Source organism: Vespa velutina, chromosome 15, assembly GCF_912470025.1.
Source record: "Vespa velutina chromosome 15, iVesVel2.1, whole genome shotgun sequence".
In the NCBI taxonomy this organism is placed as follows: Eukaryota; Metazoa; Arthropoda; class Insecta; order Hymenoptera; family Vespidae; genus Vespa; species Vespa velutina.
Window position 1 is genome coordinate 558185 of NC_062202.1, and position 22369 is coordinate 580553.

General features: G+C 29.3%; 2 protein-coding genes across 5 annotated transcripts; one reads left to right on the forward strand and one right to left on the reverse strand.

The window, feature by feature from the left end:
* Positions 1-1171: 1171 nt before the first annotated feature.
* On the forward strand, positions 1172-6736 carry LOC124954476 (nardilysin-like). The gene is made up of 14 exons (XM_047507485.1): positions 1172-1623; positions 1713-1804; positions 1941-2140; positions 2260-2373; positions 2475-2670; positions 2765-2970; positions 3056-3226; positions 3324-3667; positions 3739-4236; positions 4352-4502; positions 4601-4734; positions 4822-5200; positions 5272-5752; positions 5847-6736. The coding sequence occupies exons 1-14, from the start codon at positions 1328-1330 to the stop codon at positions 6005-6007; spliced, it is 3423 nt and encodes a 1140-aa protein (XP_047363441.1). The 5' UTR covers positions 1172-1327; the 3' UTR covers positions 6008-6736.
* On the reverse strand, positions 2221-21690 carry LOC124954477 (constitutive coactivator of PPAR-gamma-like protein 1 homolog). Of its 4 annotated transcripts, none has more exons than XM_047507487.1 (17): positions 17830-18873; positions 16653-17081; positions 16392-16564; positions 16191-16304; positions 15975-16121; positions 15469-15835; positions 15144-15395; positions 14678-15061; positions 14447-14585; positions 14226-14351; positions 14026-14143; positions 13628-13928; positions 13076-13320; positions 12354-12482; positions 12195-12295; positions 11932-12073; positions 2221-2356 (listed from the first exon to the last, which is right to left on the reverse strand). In XM_047507487.1, exons 2-16 carry the CDS (start codon positions 16861-16863, stop codon positions 11932-11934), a joined length of 2949 nt encoding a protein of 982 aa, XP_047363443.1. In that variant the 5' UTR covers positions 16864-17081; positions 17830-18873; the 3' UTR covers positions 2221-2356. The 4 variants fall into 4 exon arrangements, 2 of the variants coding, with proteins under 2 accessions (XP_047363443.1, XP_047363442.1); XM_047507486.1 differs by lacking the exon at positions 2221-2356 and adding an exon at positions 8211-11398; XR_007102554.1 differs by lacking the exon at positions 2221-2356 and having other exon boundaries at positions 12046-12073; positions 12195-12307.
* Between the last annotated feature and the right edge of the window lie 679 nt (positions 21691-22369).

Below are 22369 nucleotides of genomic sequence, written 5' to 3' on the forward strand. Positions count from 1 at the left end.
CATGATATTTAAATAAAATTTTAAAAGATACAGAAACGTTGTGAACGAGTTAATAAAAATATAATGTATTCAAAGTGTAAAATATCAGGATATGGAAGTATCTATGGAAATTTCATAATCAGTAGGAACACGTTGATATTTAAACAATTAATATATTTCATTGCATATTTTGTATCTATGACATTGCACTGCCAAAAATGGCCAAATTATGTCAAAATAAAAAAATCAAGAAGATCAATAAAGAATAAAGGAAAGAATTCGAATTCGAATTAGATTTGTAATCAAAATCTTACTACCAATAATTATCTTGATTTCGTTATCATTCAAGTAATAATTATATTTTGGTACTTTTCTTTTTTCTTTGCAAAATTAGTCTCAAATGGATCAAAATTTTGATGCAAACGAAGATCTTGATTACAACTCTGTGACAGTACAAAAACTTTGATGCATCATTCAGATTATCGTTCATTCAAATTTGGCGCTTTTTCTTTCATTTTTCTCTTCTTTTTTTTTTTTTTTTTTTAATTCAAATAAAAAAAGATAAACGTACATGAATTTGTATGATTGTATATGATTATAAAATAATAATGATAAAAACGAAGTAACATATTTATTATTATTATTATTATTATTATGTGCATAAATAAAAGTGTACTTCGTTTTATGTATTCGAATACGAAAATTGAAGAATATAAATATTCATAGCTTTGAGAATGATTACATTTATGCGATATATATATATATATATATATATCACATAATCGGTTAATTGTTAGTTTATAAGTTAAAATAAACAAGTAGAATAGTTTTTGTACCTGTTTGTAACATTTCTATATAATGTATAATCTAATGTAAAGCTCGCGTAGATTCATACAAGTGACTTAGTGCATATTATTAATAACATGTAAATATCGCAATAAAACTTTGGATAATAAAACAGATGAGAAAAGCAAAAGCGCTCTTGATAAAAAACAATTCTTAATGAGGCATTAAGATGTTTTATTCACTTTATTTTTGATTTGAAAATAAAATTAAAGAGAAATAAAAATCGATTTCTACGTCAGACTAATGTCAGAAGTTCGGTCGATAAGTAAGAAATTTGTAGTATTGCCAAATCTGCAGTTAGTGCATCAAGCAGACACGCTTCTGATATAAAAAAAAAGTAATGACAATTAAATATTATTCAAAAGATTATTTTAAAATGAAATAATTGTTCTTTCCATTGACTCGTACGATACATATATATTTTCTCTTTTTTATTGCACCATTACGTTTTCTACTTTTTTATCAGTCGCAAAATAGTGATTCAATATTAGTGTCACGGCACATGCTTTTATCTTTTCAACAAATTCTTTTAAAAGGCAGTGCTAGATGTACGTTTAAAAGAATATTGTTTCCAAGTATAATGCCAAAAAGAACGTTACAAAAGCCAGCTGAAAAAAAATTGAAACCAAATTTAAGCTCAATAGAAATGTCTAACGATCAAGAAATCTCGAATAATATTAACCTTAATGAAAGCACGCTTTCCACGGAAAATATCCAAGAAAATAATGAAAAGCATAAAATGAAGCTCGAATATTTGAATTCTCCAATTAAATCAGAAAATGATAAAAAAGAGTACAGGTAATGGGAAATTAAAATATTGATCACAATCTTCTTTTGAGGTAGGTGACATGAGTGACAGAATCTTTTTTTTAATCAAATTTGTTTAGAGTCATCAAATTGGAAAATGGACTTACAGCTTTGTTAATCGCAGATTTACATTCAACTAAATATCCTTCACATAATATTGATGGTATTCAAGGTAATGATACAGTTTTAACATTCAATTTTTATAAAAATGTTCAATTTGTATGGAATATTATATGGAAAATTGATCTATCCAAAATAGATATCATTTATATGATTTGTACAAATAATAATTCATTTGTTATGTTAAGCTGATGCAATAAGTAGCGAGACTGAAGATGATGAGACCGATGATGACGATGAAGAGGATGAGGATGAGGATGAGGATGAAAGTGAAGATGAAGATGACGAAAGTGGAGAAGATGAAGAGGGTAAAGGTGAATGCGAACGATTAGAGGGCGATGATGGTCATTCATTAGGAGCTAAACGTCTTAAAAGAGAAGAAAAAATGGTACATTTCAAGAAAGAAAAGAAGAAAAGAAAGATATTATAAATATTTATTGTAAAATTATTACAAGAAGGGTAATACGATATAAAGATTTTTCTTTGTTTTGTAAAATGTGGCTACAGGCAGCATGCGGTTTGTGCGTTGGCGTTGGAAGTTTCAGCGATCCGCCAGAAATTCCAGGAATGGCTCATTTTTTAGAACACATGGTTTTTATGGGTTCTGAAAAATATCCTCAGGTTTGTACTTTGCATATTATATATTATTTTAAATGAATCATCTTAAAATATTATTATAATTAGATTTTTTATTTATTTCAAATGTAAATTATATTTTTTAGGAAAATGACTTTGATGCATTTATTACAAAAAGAAGTGGTTCTGATAATGCTTCTACGGAATGCGAGCAAACCACATTTTACTTCGAAGTACAAGAAAAATATTTATTAGCATCTCTTGATCGTTTTGCACAATTTTTTATTAAACCTTTAATGAAACAAGGTGCAATTGCCAGAGAACGGGAAGCCGTTGAAAGTGGTATGCAGAAATTTATAATCCTTGTGTAATGTATTTATTTGAAAACATATATATGTATATATATATATATATTTATCTAATAGAAAATATATAGAATTTCAGATGGCTTTGCCTTCTGATCTTTATAGAAAGGAACAGTTATTTTGTAGTTTCGCGAGACCAAATCATCCCGCAAGAAAATTTACCTGGGGAAATTTAATAACGTTACGAGATAACGTAACGGATGATAAACTTTACGAAGAATTACATAAATTTAGGAAACGTCATTACAGTGCCCATAGAATGAAATTGGCTATACAAGTGAGAATATTAAAAATAAATATGTTTAAAAATTATATTACACATGATGGTCACATGATAATATCATGAATTTATGTTCTCTTAGGCTAAATTACCATTAGATACATTAGAGGAATACGTATTGCAATGTTTTTCCGAAGTTCCAAATAATGGCTTACCTCCTAGTGACTTTAATCAATTTAAAGGAGCAGATTCATTTGATACGCCTAGCTTCAGAAAAATATATAAAGTGAAGCCTATTAAAGATGTTTGTCAAGTATGTCTGTTTTACTTTAGATAGGAAAATAACTTTAATAATAATAATGATGATATAAATAATGATAGTATATCTTATATAATTTTCATATTTTTAGATAGAGTTAACATGGGCAATGCCGCCTTTACATGACTTATATAAAAGTAAACCTCATCATTATATTGCTTGGATTATTGGACACGAGGGAATAGGTTCCTTGATAAGTTATTTGCGCAAAAAGATGTGGTGCTTGGATATTTTTAGTGGAAATGGAGAAAGTGGCTTTGAACATTGCTCTATGTATGCATTATTTAGTTTATCATTGATACTTACAGAAGAAGGTCATAAGCATTTAGAAGACGTATTAAACAGTATCTTCTCATATATTAATTTAATGCGAAAGGAAGGTCCGCAAAAACGAATTTACGATGAAATTGCTCAGATTGAAGAGACTAACTTTAGGTATATAAAAATAATTTCATTAAATAGAATATATCAATGCGTTTATGTGTTATATTCTCTATTGTTTATAGATTTATGGATGAAGTAGCACCTGCAGATTATGTAGAAGAATTGAGTGAGAATATGCACTTTTTCCCTCCGGAAGATTACATTACTGGTAGCGAACTTTACTTTGACTATAATCCTGAGGCAATACAAATGTGCATGGATTATTTATCTCCTGATAATGTGAATATTATTATCTTTGATAAGAAATTTAATGATGAAGAATTTGATAAAGTGGAACCGTGGTTTAAAACAAAATATACCGACATGGATATACCCACAGAATGGACTGAAACTTGGAAGACAATAACTCCATTACCAGAGTTCCACTTGCCATTACCAAACATTTTTCTTACAAACGACTTTAGCTTAATACCTGTTATTTCGGATGTTCCTAAATATCCTGTTAAAATACATAGCGATGATATATCTGAAATTTGGTACAGGCCTGATCCGAAGTTTGGTTTACCCGAATGTTACATGTACTTTTATATTATATCTCCTTTAACAACGTCAGCTAAAAAGTAAGAAACATTTTTACATGAAATATTTATTTATTTTTACTATATAAATTTTATCCCTTTGATATAATCGATCATTCTTTTTTATCATTAATCTATTTTATCATTAATCTTTTAGTGTTGCTCTGATGGATTTATTTATAGAAATATTAAAACAATTGTTGGTTGAAGAATTGTATCCAGCTACAGCAGCTGAACTTAAACATCAAATGTATACGGGTCAAAAGGGTATTGTTGTTAAAGTTAGTGGATTTAATGAAAAACTGTCAGTAAGTATATCTTATTTGATTCATCAATTTTTATCATAAATTGACTGTAATTGTTATTAAAATGTAATAATATACGTATCACACACATGTGTTTACAGCTTTTATTAAATATTTGTGCAAAATATATAGCAAATAGTCCAAATCTTATAACGAAAGATCTATTTGATATTATGAAACAAGAACAGCTAAAAGCTTATTATAATACATTTGTAAAGCCGGCAAAGTTAGCTAAGTACATATCGTTTTTCTTTTCATATTCCATTATGAATTATAAAGTTATAATGTATAAGTATTTAATTTTTCATATAAAACTTTATAGGGACGTAAGATTGTCCATATTAATGCTTGATCATTGGCCTGCTGTCGATAGACATACAGCTATCTCTGGTACTACATTTAATGAATTTCAAACTTTTATCGAACAATTTACCAAGCATACATACATACAATGTCTTGTACAAGGCAATATGACAAAAGAAAATGTCATTAAAAATATACAAAATTGCATTGATATTTTAAAATGTGGTCCATTGTTATCAAACACTATGCCTCAATTGAGAGTTACAAAATTGCCCACGGGAATACAATATTGTAAAGTACAAAATTTTAACAAGATGGATGTTAATTCAGTAGTGACGAATTATTATCAATCGGGTATATCGTCTATCAAATTAACAGTTATCATAGAACTGCTTCTTGTAAGTATCTAGATTGTTATATTAAAAAGAGAAAACAAAAGTTATACTAACTATTTCTTTTGTATATTTAGATGATTATGGAGGAACCATTATTTAATCAGCTTAGAACACAAGAACAGCTTGGATATGATGTTTCGTGTCTTATGAGAAATACTTATGGCATTCTTGGTTATTCGATTACTGTGTATACCCAAGCAGATAAGCATTCGACAGAGCACGTGGATAATAGAATCGAAAAATTTTTAAAATCATTCAATAAGTTATTAAAGGAGACTTCAGAAAAAGATTTAGAAACCATAAAAGAAGCATTAACGAAAATAAAACAATGTGCTGATATTCATTTGAAAGAAGAAGTTGACAGAAATTGGTTTGAAATCACAAATTGTGATTACGTATTTGACAGATTGGAAAAAGAAATAATTGCTATAGATAGTATAAAAATTGAAGAATTAAGAAATTGGATAGCTTCTCATACTATTAATGGGGATAACCTTAAAAAACTAAGTGTTCATATAATAGGAAATAAAGAACAAACTTTGGACGAAAAGAAAGGTACGTATACAGATATTTAGTCACAGTATGGATTAGCAAAATCATATGATATCTACAATTATATGTGTATATATATATATTTTTTTTTTTACAGATATGTCTAAATTAGAAAGTGATAATAAGATTACATACAAGTTGAACTATTTAAATAATAAAGTTACTAAAGCCAATAAGTCATCAGAAGTATATATTACAGATATTGATAATTTCAAAAGTGATTTACCTATATATCCTTTAAAAGATACATTAGGATGATAATATATACCATAAAAAAATGATGTATTTGCCACATTCAGAAAAATATAATAAATATGTAGATTTATAAGTATTAAAACATGGTAACTCTTTGTATTTCTTATCACTTACCTTTTTATGCGACCTGCTGAAATATCACGCATAAAAATAACTAAAATAAACATAGATATTCGGTATATAAAACAATGATATGCTATTAATAGAATTTTTATAGTTCTTTTAATTATATTCAAGACATGACAACACGTTTCAATAAATCATTAAACTTTCGAAAATGTCAGCCAACCATATCCAAGAACCTCTCGTGCTAAGAGCTTTCTTACAAAACTTGTTGAAGGTTCAATTTTTCATTGTATGAACCATACATTATGTTGAAAAGCTTTTTTTTAACCCAACGGAGGATCTATGTATCTTATCATTCTATTCTCTGCGTGTGTGTGTTGTGTAGTTACATTATACAAGAAAATTATATGGTTAATATTTTTAAAAGAAATGAACTTAAAATATCTGCCAGTGGAGACGAGAGCCACTCTGCCATAAAAAATGTTTACTTGTTTAAGAAATTGTTTTGATGCATCAAATATAATCTTGATTAGCAGAGCGGCATACTCCAAAGAGCGCAGATTTACAAAGCAAATATTAATGTAATTTGAATATTCTAAATTGTTACAACATCCATCAAAGTGCGTTTGCATTTTAATATTTCGAATAATCATTGTATACATTGTTTTTTTTGTAGTATTATAGAGTTGCCACTACATTTATATAATTATTATCTCCTACTTCCCGAATATGTATTCACTTTTAAAGTAGTAAATGTGATTTTAGCTTTATAATAATTTTTAATTGCCTTGTGTTCTCGTCAGCACTGATTCTTATTTCACTTTATCCTTTGAATTGGAATTACAGAAAAGCATCAGAATTTCAGCATACAAACGTGATTACTTAAATTTCTGTACTTAGTTTTCAGTTCTTCGGCTAGCAAAAGCATAGAATCAGCTCTGCTTGACACTAGACATGAATGGGGTACATGTTATAATATTAAGTTACAAGATAGAATAATTCAACAAGAATACATCAATATTATTGTGTTATATAAATGCAAAGATACTAAATGGGTCGGCTAAGTAGCAATAATCGCTATATGTTTCTTAAATATATATTTAATAGTTAGAAATGAATAATTCATTCTGAAATGTAGCTTTCGCTGAATTGATATTATTATTTATATTTGTCATCACTGAAGCATAATCCTACTTAGTATTATATCGGACACTGTTTAGCAATGACATAATATTTTAAATATAACGCAAGCAATTCATCAAATATCAACATTACATATTCAAATTTAAATATATGAAATTAGTGTCACTGCTTTCATAAAACAGAAACCACTCACCGACCCATAAAGATAAAAATTAATTGATTACTAACAATATAGCAGCGCATGCTTATTTTTTCAGGAGGATCTTTTAACTTTTTATAGTTTTCTTTGATAAATCCAAAATAGCAAAAACCCCATAATTTATATTACGCGTTAGACATAATCGAAAAAACATTTTATCCACCACTTTGCGGCATGCGCTTATGTATATAAACATTGTTACATTTTTTAAATACAAAGAAAAAGCAAAACAAAAATAAACATACTAATGATTATCAAACATACATGTTACCTCGCATATGCGCATGTATCTTTTTTAGCTATGAGAAATAATAGCAGAATATACATTATGTAATATTTAATAAGAATATATAATGATGGGGCCCACATGCATTTTCAGCTACATCAATAAGTGTTTAATTTTTTTTATTTTATTTTATTATAGTATATCGTGTTCGCTATATTTTATTATATCTCAATATTGCATATGTAAGCAAAAACTATGACATAAGAAAACTTAAAATTTACGAATGGAACATACTAATTAAAGTTGTTCTCTGTCTATTATTATTTATTAAATTACAATTAGAAATTGCAACTCTACTCATACAATCCTACAGCAAATTAAGAGAATAAGAGAAACATCAATATTTCAATGCCCATCATGGTGTATATATTATAATACGCGAAAAATAGGATAATAATATTTCCTTTTTTTATTTTTTTTTTGGGTAATCATTTAATAAAGTAAGTAAAAATTAAATGATTTCATTTTTTTTTCTTGTTTTTTTTTTCAACGATATCTAAAGACCTACTGAGTATAAATAAAAATAAAAATAAAAATTAAAAAAAAAAAAAAAAAAAAAAAAAAAAAAAAAAAAAAAAAAAAAAAAGAAAAGAGATTGTTTTCTTCTGAATCAGGAGCATAATTATATTAGTGATACAAGTAAGCTAATCTGTGAAATCCTACTGGCTGTCGCGACAATAATCTGCGCTAGAAAAATATGATGTTAACGTAAGAATAAAACAGCCATAAAAAATACGAGTCTTACTTTAATTTGTCTGAATATCGATTGCAGACATTAATCGCGTAATTCGTACCATCGACCGTTTCTCAAAAGCATTTGTCACTCTAGCAGAGATACCAAGTTAGTCTTATACTTTGTGTATAATTAATTTTCTGTTATCACAACACACAATGTTCAAAGGTCATTATAGATGGTTACTTCATAAATATAGTAGATTATTCGTATGTTTTTTTTGTTTTTTTGTTTTCGTTTAAATGGTATGTTGTATCATAGACATTTTCTGTGGGCCCCCTTTTTCTACTTATACAACGAAAAGCAGGCACGCATTAAACACGCCCCTGTTTTTAACGTTGATTATGCTTTTATGCAAGTTTCTTTTTTCCGACATTTCTATTCTGTTGTATTCAATATGGATTTCCGCATTTGCTTCGTATTTATTAAATTATTTCATGTTATTATATTGCATACTCATATCAGTGCAGCAGCAACTGATTATGTTGTGTACATCATTGTGTCATTTACATTTTGTATCTGGTATCAAGAGATTGATTTCTTGGAAAGAAAATCATCTACCTTTACGAAAGCGTAAAGTGGCATTTACTCTCAAATTGGTTTGTCAGATCAGAAGGTCTGCTTCTAGTACGTGTCACTTGTAATGATTAATATTCTTCGTTTAAAAATTGTAATTCGCGCGCGCGATAAACAATGTGGTAATGCATATGTTTCAATACATTACATTGCAATTGTAAAATAATATTAGCTAATGGAAACTGTAAGATTTTATATGTCATAAAATATACCTATAAACGCATTTATTAGTTTAATAATCAAGCAAGTGTGTGCCATTCAAAATGCATCGGAAAAACTGTTAATTATTCGCAGATGCTCAGCGCACGTTGAAGCTGACATTGTATAATAATTCATTTCTGTTATTCATTCTCTCCTATCTCTATAAGCTGTCCAAAAGTCAGAGTTAAACAGTTAGAGATATAGGAGAATATGGGATTTTTTTCGGCAATGCTTACTTATGGATGTCATTTCTAAATATGCACATCCAAAGCACTTTTTCTAAACACATCTGTCTTTCCAGATCTTACTTATTTTATCCCACAGGCTCATCAACTCTCTTTTTCTCTTTCTCTCGCTCGCTCGCTCTCTCTCTCTCTCTCTCTCTCTCGCTCTCGCTCTCTCTCTCTCTCTCGCTCTCCCTGTCATTCTATTCAAATTATATAAAGTTTCTCATTGTCTTAATGCATTTTACGCAATAACAAATCTACAAAAATATAACATTTTATTTTATCGTCTCTTCTTATATTATCTCAATAAATGGTTTTTCTTATTCGCTTTAATTATCTCTCTGCACTTAGACACACATCTTTTTGCCTCACCTTATTTAATAATCGTGTTTTGTCGTGCTGTCTTGTTTCTCACCATTCTTTCATTATTGATAAAAGAACACATCTTAAACACTGCTCTTTGGTAGAATGTCCCTCTTTTTGACTATTCTACTCATAAATATATTTATAACATAATCATGTTCTCTAACTCAGTGCATGATAAGCACATGCAACTGGATTTTGTATGTACACCACATTGATCGCACAATTACTTCTAGTATAACTATTCATATGTACAATTAAATGATATATATCATTAAATATAGTAAATGTGTGGAGGACAATAGATGTGTAGGATTTTTGTACTTGGGCTATATGATACTATCTGATTGATTTTTCTACCTCAAGTACATTTTTTTTTTTTTTATTTTAACAGCAACAAGCGACACTCGTATAATTTTGCATTAATCATTGTTTAATGAGTTTTGTGTGTCCAAACACTTAATAAAAATTAATATAAAGGGGCGAAAGAAAACTTCAATGAAAATTAAAATTTTTTTCTTTTTTTCTTTCTTTTTCTTAAAAAAAAAAAAAAAAAAAAAAAAAAAAAACTATGTCGTTCAAAAAATGTCATCAATATAAAGCAATTCATTGCTCATTTTCTTCTTTATAATGCAACATATCTTTTAAAGATATAAAGCGTGTTTTATAATATTATTAATCTCTTGAAAAAACTCGTTCGCTTATAATTATTAACCAGCTTAAAAGCTACGTACGTGTAATAGAAAAACTATTACATTTAACGTTCCAATTCAATAGAGTACGTTCATTCATATAAGTTCCAATGCAACAGCAAGTAAATATATAATTTTGATTGCATATAAACGTATATATAATGTGTGTATATTTATATATATATGCATCCTGTGCACATATATAGAGACTTATATTTTATATATATATATATATATAAATATATACACGTATATATGCAATGACCTAACATCCCCCACTTATATACATCATTCTCCCACACTTTCCCCCAACACTATCATAAATACCGCATTCATAAATCTCTTTTCTACGTAAGTATATGTCCACATTCATACATCTCACATTCACAACTTACGTATAATACGCTATGGGAATCTAATCTAAATCATATATAAATATATATTTTACCTATATGAAAAGCATCAGTCTCCATGTGCAAACAATCATCTCAGTATCCTATACCTTTTATTTCTATTTACTTATAAAAGTCAATAAACCATCTCGTGATATATCCTTCATTAAATTTAAATTCATTTATCAAAGGCTAGGTTACTGAGATCATCAAAGCAAGCATTTCATATAATACCGGAAAATATATATTTTCATTGTAAAAAAAATAATCACACTTCTTAAGAATTAAATACTTAGCAGCTGACAACTTGTTCTCAGTAGTAAAATTAGCGCACGCATACACTAATCAGTCGAGTTCATCATCCCATGGTATTGCGAGCAAAGATGCTCGTTAGCACAAGCACGATTTTTTTCTTCTATCTTACATAGAGTGGTATGTTTGGCAGTGAGGACATCATATAGTATATGTCAAAAATTGGTTATTCTTTATGCCATCTTCTATATCTCTTTGAGACGCCTTAAAAAGACGTCTTGTCACTTACATTAGTTAAATAATTTGGCCCCATTAGAGCTTTAGATAGATACACCGAGCTATTGTGCACTGGATACTTGACATAATGAATATATGATTTTCATTCGATATGAGAATTCTTGATCACTTTTTAAATTACCGTATCGTTAACTTTCTTATACAACTGAGAGATTCTATACATTTAAAAGTAAACAAAGCAGAACGAAACAAGACAAAACAAAATAATAATAATAATAATAATAATAATAATATTTAAAAAAAAAAAAAAAAAAAAAAAAAAAAAATATTTATTCTTATATTGCAATAATTATACTAATCTTTGTAATTCAAATTAAATTTACAGAGTACGACTATAAAATACTTTCTCAGAATACATATAGAAATATCATTATAAGTAAATATTATTAGTTTTTCAAAAGTTCACAGTGCACAATTGCCGATTGAATATATGGATATTGCAGTCTTGAGTCGCATCCGGGAGTGTCTAAAGTCCATGAAAAAGTGGTTATTATAAATACCTAATTTTCAGCCACTACCTGTGTAGGAAGTGGTGCATCTCCCTGGCCCTTCTCGACGGTTTTACCATTTTCCACAGCATCATCAAATTGACCAGGTACTGGCAGTACTTCTTTTGTTGTATTAATACTTGTTACAGGATCTCTGAAATAACAAATAATTTAATTACATTCTGTATGTATATGAATCTGTGTTTGTGCATGTATATTGTGCTTTTGTAAAAAAAAAAAAAAAAAAAAAAAAACATGGTCTATAAATAACGTACATATAATCATTTAGTCCATCCACATTAATACCTCGTCCTTTGCTATCCTTCTTATCACACTCCTTAGTCTTCTTTATAGTAGTTTTTTTCTTACTGGTTGCCTAAAAATAAAGCTTTACATTTATTTTAGAAACTAGAGTTAATTTAGGAATATAATACCTTCATCTGAGTCTTCTTCCCGCGTCCAGCTATTTGTGTACGATTATTCCCGCGTGTTGGAAAAGTTGGCCTTCCCATTGGATTGAATGCACGGGGTAAACCATACTTCAAACCACCTATTGAAGTAACCTACAACAAATTACTTGTATTATTAATATCTCATTTTTTTTTTTTTTTTTTTTTTTTTTTTTTTTTTTTTTTTTTTTTTTTATCTCTGATTTCTTACATTGAAGAGATTTGTAGAAGACTCTTTGGAAAAAGCCTTTACGTATAACACTTACCTTTAAATTGTTTGTTAATTTTTTGTCATTTATTTGTATCAATGATAAGGAAAATTTTGTATAATTAGTCATAACTAATTAGCAACAGTTAAAAATGATTGTGTAATAAGATACATCAAATTGAGATACATGTGTGATATAATGTAGATGTCTTTATTTTAATATTGTATGTACTACATATGAAAAGCACACCTTTGTCAAAATAGTTTATAATAAAATTATCTAAAAACATAAAAACAGAGATCCATGATGTACTCTTTAATAATTTTCTCTGAATATTTAAATAAAAATTAAATTTGCAAAATAGAGAACAACGATCTATGCAATCCCTTCAATATTTTTTTGAGAAGAATTCAAAGATTCATCTTCAGGAAAATCTTCTTCCACGTATAAACAATGATATTGGATCATAGTTAGACTGCGATTGTATGTATATCCTACCTGAGGTGGAAGCCGTCCCCGAGGATGTCCCTGCATAGGTTGTGGCAATCGACCAGGTTGACCATAATTGGGACCCCATTGACCAACAACAACACCAGCAATCTCCAATTGTCCTCCACGTGAAGGTATAGGACGACGCATTAGACCACGTTGTGGCATAGTACCATTGCCTCGTCCACGAATTAATCCATCATTAATTGTACAGCCAGCTGGTAGTATATTCTGAGGTACTGATACACGAATGCCTGTAAATAATATTGCATTTTTTATCAATTACACGATAATATACATGTTTGATACTTATTTCAATGGGAAGAAAAATGAAATTATATTATTGTATTAGAAAAAAAGACATAAAAATTATAGCAATTTTGAGATTCAGGACTTTAAGTACCCGTACTTTTTGGATCAATTGTTTTATCGACACCTATTATTTTTTATGATAATTTTCATCAAATTTAATGGATGTATACAGTAGATAAATAAAATATATATGAATAGCGAATGTAAAAAAGCAATAATATAATTTATGATATATAATAAAATTTTTACCTGGTGCAATAGGCATTGGTGGTCGTGCAAACACGACATTGATCCCTTCAAGTACAGCCTTTCTCATTCTTTCAACTTTTACAACACGTTCTATATGACCACTGCATAATTCTAATAAATTTTTCGCAATAGTAGCTCGTGCTAATGTATGGTGAAATAATTTTCCATCAAAATATAACCAAGGACAACACATTAGCCAAGGTATTGGAGCACCGCAAGCATCATTTGCTAACAGAGCAGTTTCTACACCTGCCATAAATAAGCTTGCAAGTTGAACACCACGAGAAGTTACTAAAGGAAGCTGTAAAATAATTATTTTTTTGTTTTCCGATTAAATTTATGATACTTTATCACAGCTGCATTTATATGTTATACTATGAACAATATTGTTGTATTACCTGTAAGTCCTGTAAATATTGAGCATTCATTAATTCTGGAGAAAAGGCCTGTGCAATAAAAGCATCTAATTCTTGACGTCGTAAAATTTTTATTTTATCAGAAAAAGACATAATGTATCTATAAAAGACAAGAAAATTTAAAAAAAGAAGAAATGTCGGACATACAATAAAACAGCTTTTAAAACGTCATATGTACTCACCGTAAAACACAAGCCATAACTAAAAAATGTTGAGGTACATAAGCCGTATTTAACATAAGAGGTGTATCTGACCTCATGCAAGTCAAAAATCCTCTTAATCGGCGACGTTTGTCATCTATTCCTGTGCTATAAATAAAACAATACAGATTTTTCAAATAACACTTATAAAATAATTATTGTGATATATATATATATATATATATAATTAAAGAGAAACTAACCCAAACCACAAACGTTGAATTGTCGGAACACCCCAACCAATTTGTTCTGCTTTTACTAATTCTGGAGTTTGATATGGATTCGACTTCGACCATACCCATTCCTTTATTATTACGTCCGGGACTTCAATTTTTTCACTATCTACAAAAGTTCAGAAAATATAACAAATGTATGTTAAATCATATATAAATGTTATATCACATATAATAATATTTATATGTATATATACATACCACCTTTTTCTTTACTTTTAGTTGCTAAATACATCCGATGGTGTAAATTAAAAAGAATTGCATATACCATTTGTCTTACTGGTCTATAAATCAGATGAATAGAGGGAAATTCTCTGTGATTTTCATCCTCTAAAAGAACTGGCAATTTAATTTCACCAGCTATAAGAATTTGATATATGTGAGGAGACATTAGACCTTTCTGATGTCTTTCAGATGCTGTACGCATAACTTCTGGTACTGTACTAGGAATACTAGTAGTTGTCTTTTCTATTTGTTTTGTTGAATCTGTAGTAGCATGCGATGGAGATGTAGCCGAGGAACTGCTACTTGAACTTGATGAACTTATTAAAAGATTATGAGTACCATTTATAGCATGACCATTACCTGCATGGATTAAATAAATTCAATTGTCATATATAAATATAAAAATATATTTTGATTGATATAACATTGAATTGATATTCACTTTGTTCCTCCTCAGATCTAGTATTTTCAGCATCTCCATGACCTTGGATACCAGGTGGATCTATCACTATCTGTGGTGCTGACTTTGCATTTGCCGTTGCTTGCTTGTACGCATTTAAGCTTTCACGTTCACTTTCTAACGTTTCAGAAGCAAATCTAGAAGTTTCCAAACTACTATCACCCTCTGAAGTTGATGGTCCATCAGATAAGTTTGACTGTGTTTGTAAATTTTGCTTGGAATCTATCTTGTGAGCTGTAAAATGTGTTTATTATAATACACATTCTATTATATGTACATATAAAATTTGAAAATATTACTACTTTACCTTTAGTTGGTTTTACGGGCTTATAATGTAAAAATCCTTCTTTTGTACCATTTATATAGTACTGTACAGATTGCCTTAATTTGGAACACCTTGGATCAGATAGAGATCCAAATACTTTCTGCGATACTACATCTAACTCAACAGATGGAAGTTCTCTAACAAAATTAGCAATTATTTTTATCGTTTGTTCAATGCTAGTCTTATTAGTGTTTGCATTTATGTTTAGTTTTTTGTAGAAGTCAAGAAGATTATTTTCCGTTAAGATATAATTCCCAAGTAATGCTGCCAATAAGCATAGTCTATCTGCTGGGATATTTAAGGCTTTTAAAAGTTCAGGAATTATATATTCTTTTGTATCAAGGGAACCCTTAAAATATATAATAATAAACATATGATGAAATATATAACAAAAAATTAATATATACATATATATATATATACATACATACATACATACATACATACATACATACACACACACACACACACACACACATTATACTAACCTTATATGTAAGTTTTAATTGTTCTGAAGAGAAGTATCTAGGTGGATCAAATGCGGCATACTCGGCATCATCGGCTATTAAACCATTAAAATTATTTTCCCGACAATAAGCAATGACTTCTTGATGATGATCATCCATACTGCACAACTACAGTTATATAAACTGCATTAATTTTTACTTTTTATTACATATACTTGATATAAATAATCAACTTACAACTGCAACATTAAAATATCTAAGCGCCATACGTAAACTGGTTCTTAAACATACAGGTGGTGTCCACCAAATCTTTGGTGGTGGAGTTCCTTTGGTTGTAATATGTTTGATGACCTATAAACATGACACAATTGTTCTAACAAAGATATAATTAACAAAGGTAAAAAAAAAAATATATTATACCATAAAGGCAGAACTTACATTATTTACTTTGATCCTCACTTGCAACTGATTTTGAACCCAGTCTGCACGACGAGAAGCTTCAAAACAACCATTAAAAAAGACAGCTAATTCTAAACCTGACATTTCTGTTGCTTGTATAAGCACTGCTAGAAATTGTACCATACGATTCCATTGTCCGCCACAAGCCCAATCTGTTAGAAAATCACATTAGTTTCAAAGTGATAAAATAAATTAAACCTTCGGATCGTATTATTATATAAAAAAACATCAAATACTGACCTGAGAAATAACCGCCATAGAGTCTATCTAAACAACATTCTCCATCAAGGACTAGTCTTAGTTTTGCAGTTGAATGTGGTGATAAAACTTTACAAACACGATTGCGTTGTCGCTGAGTAACAGTACGTGCTATTTTTAATAAATCTACCGATACCGATCCACCTGGTATACAATTACTATCCAGAAAAGCTTGCAAGTCTTGAATACCCATCTTTCAAAGATATTATTTCTTTTCTTTATGATAATAAGTTTATAATGTATGTTTATTATTTGTTGTATTTTTTTTTTGTATATAGTAATATTACTGTTTTTTTTTGTTTGTATCTACTTATATTATAATAATAGCTGTTCCAATTTGAATTGAATTTTTTAATTTTTTATTAGTTTTATGACTTCAAGAAGTGTAGTTTCAAATTCAACAGTTTGAATCTGTAAGAGAACGATAGACTTGGTTAATCAATTATTTAAATTTAATTTGATGTGACATCATCTTCAATCAAATACACGCGCACACACACACGCACACACACACACAAAGTAAAATTTCACATTTATTCGTTTTAATATATAATATACTACAAGACTCAAATTCATTATGCATTAATTATGTCTGACAGGTTACAAACACATCAACACAAGAATTTTTTATTAATGTGCAGAAATTTGTTGAACATTATTTATACGTTTTAATGAAGATGAAAGAAGGATATAATAAATATGATCGGTCGCGTGATATGTCCCAAAAAAAAATACAAAGATTTTCAAGTTTGCTTCTTTATTAGAGAACTCTCGAGAAAAAAAATTTGTCACAATTACAACGAAATATGTCGACGCCATTTACTTTGTTTATACCAGCATAGGAAAGTTTATACACTTACGATAGTGTTTAAGAAATAAATTGATAATTTTTTGACGCGATAAACGTCAATTTAGATGAAATTTATAATTTTCAATGATTCCATTGTGAAAGGAGCGTGTTCAAGGAAAAAAAGAAGGATCCTATAAACCGGCATGGCGAAAGACCAAAGGATATATCCTTTATATTAATCTACTAGTTAAGATAAATGAAAGGTATTCGCGCGGATTCGTGACCAATTCTTATTTACGAACGAGACCGCGCGAAATCACCTTATTAACAGGTTTACTCTTCGATTTGCTTTAGATTAAAAGTACTTACGTTAAATTAGCGAGAATCATCATGGCCCCAAAGAAACACAAAACACACGGGCTTTCAGAGTAGGTGACGTAGGATTCGAAAACGGAAATGAGCACTTGACCGCGCTCCTATGTCTTACGCTTTACGTCCCGATTCCATGAGAATGCTCAAATAAGATTGGTGCTTCGAATCGAGTAAGTAAAGATGGCGGCCGGAAGTCGATTCCGTAACATCATTTGAAAATCTTTTATTTTCCTCTTCGTATTTAGTTTTTCATTATGAATTTATTTAGAATAATTAAAATTGTATTTTGTCGAACGAAATAATGTCTTATTTTCTTTTCTTTTATTTTTATATTCTTATATATATCTATATATTTATATTCATAAATTAGATATTTATTTGAACCTGATTTTTACGTATAATAATAAAATGAAAATATATTTTTTTTTGAGTTTTATAATATAGATCATGAAGTTATACACTGTAGGAATGTGAGAAAATAAACAAAATATGTTTGTCTCGTTAATTTTTTTTTTCTTCTTTTTTTTTTTTTTTTTTTTTTTTTTGTCAATATATATCACGTATACAAAGAGAGACATACGCACATGTCACATACATACCGTACTAATAATATTCAGTCAATGCTCTTTTCTTTTAAGATACTACAAATAAAATGGAAGATCAAACTAAGTGAATAAGATACTTAATAAAGTTTTCAACTTTTTATCCGAATAGAAATTGCATCTCATTTCTTGATGAGAATGAATTATATTTTTGTAGTATAATTTTTTTTTCCTTTTTTTTTTTTTATTTTCAAAGAGCATAATATATATGTGTAATCATCCTCCATTAAATACACATATCTATTCGAGATGATTGTAGTGCTATAAATCATAAAAAATCTCGGATTTTATCATTTTAACATAATGCTGTTCATATCTAAATGGTTTATAAGTTTGCAATAACATTTGCAACGGCAATAGAGTGCACAATATCGCTATACATTGTATAGCTGAAAAACTAGAATAAGTCTTTTGTATTATACACGGCTGCACTTGTTTAGAGTTCATCATGTCCCTCCTCCTCTTCTTTTTCCTCCTCCGCATCAACTTCTGTTACTTGTTCCGTCTCTGTGGAACTTACAGTATCTTCCTCTTGAATTTCTTCTTCTTCTGGTACTTCGTCCAAAGAAATACCTAATGTTTTCCTCATAAGCTGTTCCACGCTATCAGCAAAACTAGCAGTTTCTTTCAGCATATATCCTGATCGAAGAGTTGCTGTTCTAAACATCATTATAGCTATGTCTTTTGCAGTTTGATCAGACGGATCAACTTGAATCCTATGTAATAATTCCCTGATAAGTGGATGCCTTGGATTGATTTCTAAAGTTTTCTTTTGATTTAAGTAATAAGTTTTTTGTGGATCATCAGACTTTTGATGAGCATTGGAGATCGCTAATCTTTCCATATTTCCTGTCCATCCAAACATACTCGCAACAAGAGCACACGGTGAATCTGTTAGACGTTCAGAGACTTGTGCTTTACTGATATGATCTTTCAAAATATCATTCAACCATTTGAGCAAAGGTTCAAACGTTGTTTGTAATTGTTCTTGTATTTCTTTAGCTTTTTCACCTTCATCCAATTGGAAACCTTCCTTGGCGACATTTTGGAATTTCTTTCCATCGAAATCAGGAAAAGCAGAAATAGTGTATTCATCAACAGGTTCTGTTAAATACAAAACTTCGTATCCTTTTTTGTTCAATCTTTCAACGAACGGAGATTTCTCTACCTCTGCTTCAGAAGTTCCAGCAATATAATAAATATGCTGTTGCTTAGGTTTCATACGCGATACATAATCCGCTAATGAAGTAGTTCCCTTTTGAGTCGAAGAACGGAATTGCAAAAGTTTCGATAATCTGGCACGATTTTGAGGATCCTCAATAACACCTAATTTAATATTTGTACTATATTCTTTCCAGAATTTCTCATAATCTTCCTTCGAAATTTTCTTTATCATATCTAGAACTTTTCTAATAAGCTTTTTCTTAATGACCTTAATTAATTTGTGCTGTTGCAAATTTTCACGCGACACATTAAGCGGTAAATCGTCACTGTCTACGATACCACGTATGAAGGACAAATAATTAGGCATCATATCAGTGAATTTATCGGTAATAAATACACGCCTAACATATAACTTAATATTATCTGCTTTTGTACCATATCTATTAAAACTGTCACTGGGCTGGACTTTAGGAATGAATAAAAGAGATTTGAATGTGACTTCACCTTCCGCAACAAAATGAATCTTTGCCAAAGGATCTTGCGTATCTTTTGTTAATGTTTTATAAAATTCATTGTATTCCTTATCATCGACTTCTGACGGTTTTAAAGTCCAAATTGGTTTAGATTCGTTTAAAAGTTCCCAATCCCAAACAGTTTTATCTACCTTTTTGGTCTTTTTCTCATCTTCTGATGATTCTTCTACTTTAACATCCTCTTCTTCTTCCTCAGATTTATCCTCTGTATCTTTTTCAGTGTCTTCTTCTTTTTTTGGTTTAGATTCATCATCTTCTTCGTCCACTTGTATAACTTTGCTATTCCAAAGATAGATAGGGAAGTTAATAAATTGGGAATACTTTTTAATTAAATTCCTAACAGTATCTTCTTCCAAGAAATCCAATGCTTCATCCTTCATGTGCAAACTATAATATAAAAGAGATTTTTCTTGCATATTATATGTTACAAACAATTTATAAGAATAAAAAAATTTTTTTCAGTTTTTACCTTATTGTTGTTCCTCTCTTAAGTGTGTCTCCTCTAGGATCTTCAACGATATTATAGCTACTACTGTCAGATTCCCAAATGTATTGTTTATCATCGTTATGTTTAGTAGTGACAACTACCGTATTGGCAACCAAAAAGGCAGAGTAAAATCCAACACCAAATTGACCAATCATATCGTTCATGTCTTGTGCATTTTTTACATCTTGCATTTTACCCAAAAATTCAGCAGTACCAGATTTAGCAATTGTTCCAAGATTATTGATCAAATCAGATTTGGTCATGGCTATACCAGAATCTGTTATGCTTAATATTTTATTTTCCTTATCGGCCTTTATTCTGATAGCTAGTTCAGGATTAGCGTTCAAAACATTTTTATCAGTAAGGGACAACAATCTGATCTTATCTAAAGCATCGGATGCATTAGATATTAATTCTCTGAGAAAGATCTCCTTATTACGATAGAGTGAATTTATAATAAGTTTCATCATGCGATTAACTTCTGTTTGAAACGTAAATTTCTCTGCCTTAGCCCTAAGTTCCTTTATTTGAGCTACATTTAATCCATCCAATTTTATACGTTCCTCGTCTCTTTGAATAACCTCATCATCTGCAAACGATATGTGATTTAAAAATTGAAAGGATGTGCATGTTTGTTTCAATTTAAATTGAATTAATTTATTTGTAAATGATGGTGAGGATAGAATAACAAAAGAATACACAAAGCGTATTATATAAAACTGTATAAAATATAAATGAGCCTTACCGGTACGTGATCCTTCCCGACTAGATCCAAGATCTTTTTCTACAGTTCCAATTTTATCTTCTGTTCCATCTTCAGCCCTAACGAGCCCTTAGAAAATAAAAATAAAACTTACAGATCTTGTTGTTTAAAGGCCATTAAATATATTTTTAATAAATATAAAAATTACCTGCTAAAAGTATCAGGGCCGTTAAAAATATGAATAATTTTTGCATAACTATTGCGCGAGTTCTACAAAGAATATTCGTTAAAGCGATAACGCTTTACCAAATATATCACAAACGCTTCGCACCACTATTTTTCGCCGACTGTCACAGAATCCAACTCGACATCATCATATAGAGAAGAGAAGTAAATAATCAAAAACCAATCGCGTGAGACCACGCAATAGAAATAGACCAATCACAGAGAAACTCTTGGCAATTCTTCCAAATGTCGTATTTTAATTCGTCGCTCGGGAATACATGGTCGTTACTTATGTATTTCGAGAATGTTCAGTTTAAGGAAGTAATTGAATTGTTAAAAAAAATTGAAAATATATACTATTTCCGAAATTGTTTTTAATAGTTCTTTGAAAGTGATTTAAATATTAAGGAATAAGAGAGAGCTTTGCTATACTTAATTGAAAGGAGGAAAATATTCTCTTTATTATCGGCATGTGTGTGTTAAGAAGTTAGCAGCTGTCGGTAAAGTAACTTTCAACTGGACTATTGATAACTTTTCAATATAACTTATCGTGTGTCAATAATATAATTTTCTAGTTAAAATATTGATATCATTATCTCTTCTTGCTATATAGTAATCGCATCTTATGCAGATCATGGATTAGTTATAATTGATTTAAGTTAAAAACATAAAAATATAATACCAACGTATCGATTACTTTTTTTTATAATATTTTATGTCATGAATTAACATCTACTTTAAGTCAAATACATCTATAAGCCATGTAAGGTATGTACATCTATCAGCAAGTATCAAAAATTAAATATATAAACTGACCCACTAA